Genomic DNA, 1,239 nt, shown 5'->3' with positions numbered 1-1,239 from the left:
CATTGCTTATGTAAACACATTAGTGACTCATCAGGCATTTTTCTTTTGTTTGCTATGTTTTTCTTATAAGCCTCTCAAATTTTTAAATAAATAAGGGGAATGAATTTTTGTATTTTGTAAACTTTACTATTGCCGTTCATATTACATTTAGTGTGATTAAGTGGAATATGTATTCAAGAGAAGATAACGGAACATATAATACAAAATATGACAGAGAGAGATTATAAAAGCCAAGAGTGTTAGTGGTTGTAGTTCAAAATCATGCAGCTCAAGGATGCTATGGACTCATATTGAGTGCTAAACTAAGCAATTTTGAAATTATTACAATTGCAATGAGAGGATTGTACAGAAATGTTCAGAGACCCATATGAGTTATGGAATATTTAGAAAAACAGAATGAAAGTAATGATTATATTGTAATTAATTTGGACGGATCTGATGTTATTGTCAGTGATGGAGAAAAATATGAAAATGCTGTAGAATATTTTATGAAAAATGCTGCAGAAAAAAAGAGAAATTCAGTGAGGAGATTATTTTCAAGGAGAACATGAAGAGATGTTATAGGGTTTTCGATGTTAGCCACAGGAAAAAAGAGGATAAGAAGCTACCCCATTTACTGAAATCACCTCCTAGTGGAAAACCTTATCTTAGTAAAAGTGGTGGTTTAATAGCGAGAGTATTTTTAAAACTTAACTAATTTGGAGTGCAATTCAGGAAAAAGCTGTTGGACAGAGATTTGTTTTGAAGAGAGGAATGATTGGATTGGATTATGAGGAGAGATTCTTTTTTATTTTAGGTAGTGCCGAAATTGGAGAAGCTCAATTTATTCATTTTTCAGGATAGCCTATTGCACGACAAGAAGGGGTGAAATTGATTGTAAGAAATTTTACTTGGTATAAGGAATTGAAGAAAAGGAATTTAGGAAGAAATATTATGGAGCAATTAAAAGTTATGTGGTATCTGGAGAGAAATTATATTTTTATTATGGAAGTTTTTGTAGTAAACTGTTTAGAGATGGAAATCTGTTTAAATGGACAAAAATGCAAACGTTTTAGTGACGGTTGATTTTGTGTGCGTCAGTAATAAGGTGTATAAAACAACGGCATGTAAAGACAAACAGAAATGCCAGACTGAACGAAGAAACGACAAAGCAGAAAAAGGCACAAGCCAGATGGAGATTAATACTCTTCGACCTCAAGCATATCCGGTATGTCACAAATAACGCTCTTCAAGTGGAAC

At 32.6% G+C, this 1,239-nt stretch overlaps 1 pseudogene across 1 annotated transcript; it reads left to right on the top strand.

The window, feature by feature from the left end:
- Positions 1-538: 538 nt before the first annotated feature.
- On the top strand, positions 539-1,043 carry TEOVI_000904200:pseudogene (annotated as a pseudogene). Its single transcript is given in 3 exon segments — positions 539-658; positions 661-915; positions 918-1,043. Coding segments are annotated over 3 exon segments (501 nt in total).
- Positions 1,044-1,239: the final 196 nt, after the last annotated feature.

This window comes from Trypanosoma equiperdum (genome assembly GCF_001457755.1).
Source record: "Trypanosoma equiperdum strain OVI genome assembly, contig: ctg_1831, whole genome shotgun sequence".
NCBI classification, from domain to species: Eukaryota; Euglenozoa; class Kinetoplastea; order Trypanosomatida; family Trypanosomatidae; genus Trypanosoma; species Trypanosoma equiperdum.
Note: the sequence above shows the minus strand (reverse complement) of the source record. Positions and strands in the feature narration are given on the sequence as shown.